The following is a 1050-nucleotide window of genomic DNA, read 5'->3' as shown; positions in this document are numbered from 1 at the left end:
GTGCTGTGAAAAAAAAAGCCGTATTAGAAAATTTCACTTCATTTTCTATACAGAGGTATAGAAAATCCATTAGAGAAATTATAATTTACCTGATCCAGAGGTGGAGATTGCGCTTTAATAATTTTTTATATTACAAGTTTGAGTGAATTCTTCATTTAAATTGATGTATTTTTCTAGTTTCAGAAATCTTACCCTGAAGTGTATAGAGTACGATTTCCTACCCCTGAAACTGAAGCAGTGCTGTTTCCAGAAAAAACTAAACAGAAACCACCAATACTGATGTGGGCCTTAAAAAAGCCTTTTCAACCATTTCACAGAACCAGAAGCTTTCGGATGTAAATGGTTTGAAATCTATCAGCGAACTGAGGCAGAGCATATTATCAATGGATCTTCTGCAAAAGGAGCCTGAGCAGCTTGTAGTTACTCGAAAGAACTACTGGAGATACTGCTGAGATAGTAGAAACGGTCAAAAGAAGAAGGAAGTATTGAGGTGGTAGAAAAGTGAGCCATTAGCAGTATTTTTGTGAATCATTATTTTTTTAAATGTCTGTTATTTAAAAACACAAACCAAAACCCAACAAACTCAAGGTGATTAAACAACATGGGTAATGAAATACACTTGCTGTAGTCTCATTTGATCAACATTTCAAGGTCTAAATGTATTTGTGTGTAATGTTATGTTGGTAACTAGCCAACATTTTTTTTTCCCCTGAAAATGAGTCTCTTGTATAAACGAGGCTGTACTTGTTCACATGTAGCTTGAGTTAATTTGCTGTACATGCTTGTATAAATATGAAACACTGGATTTTCTTTTGCTGTTCTACACATGCTAGTGTTCCTGATATGTAAGATATTTTTGAAAACTGTAAAACCTCATTCTTATTTTCTGATTCCTATGATTCATTACAGCTTGAGTCAATTCCTCTTGAAATTCTTTCAAACCCATTCTTTCAAACAACCCTTCACCTTTCACCTCTTTTCCTGCAGGCTCTTATGGAATGTTGTCGAACAAAATGGGACGCTTGACAACAGAACACTTCATCCTTGCAT

General features: G+C 34.9%; 1 protein-coding gene across 1 annotated transcript in view; it reads left to right on the top strand.

Moving 5' to 3' along the window:
• The window catches only part of LOC104513653 (DEP domain-containing protein 1B-like), a gene marked incomplete at its 5' end in the record, with an annotated part of 4856 nt that extends 4352 nt beyond the window's left edge, over positions 1-504 (top strand). The window contains one exon of the mRNA XM_010157086.1: positions 178-504. Coding sequence (XP_010155388.1) covers positions 178-339 — 162 coding nt within the window. The remainder of the gene's footprint in view (positions 1-177) is intronic.
• Positions 505-1050: the final 546 nt, after the last annotated feature.

The sequence above is a fragment of the Eurypyga helias genome, unplaced genomic scaffold, assembly GCF_000690775.1.
Source record: "Eurypyga helias isolate BGI_N326 unplaced genomic scaffold, ASM69077v1 scaffold16968, whole genome shotgun sequence".
Classification (NCBI taxonomy): domain Eukaryota; kingdom Metazoa; phylum Chordata; class Aves; order Eurypygiformes; family Eurypygidae; genus Eurypyga; species Eurypyga helias.
Note: the sequence above shows the minus strand (reverse complement) of the source record. Positions and strands in the feature narration are given on the sequence as shown.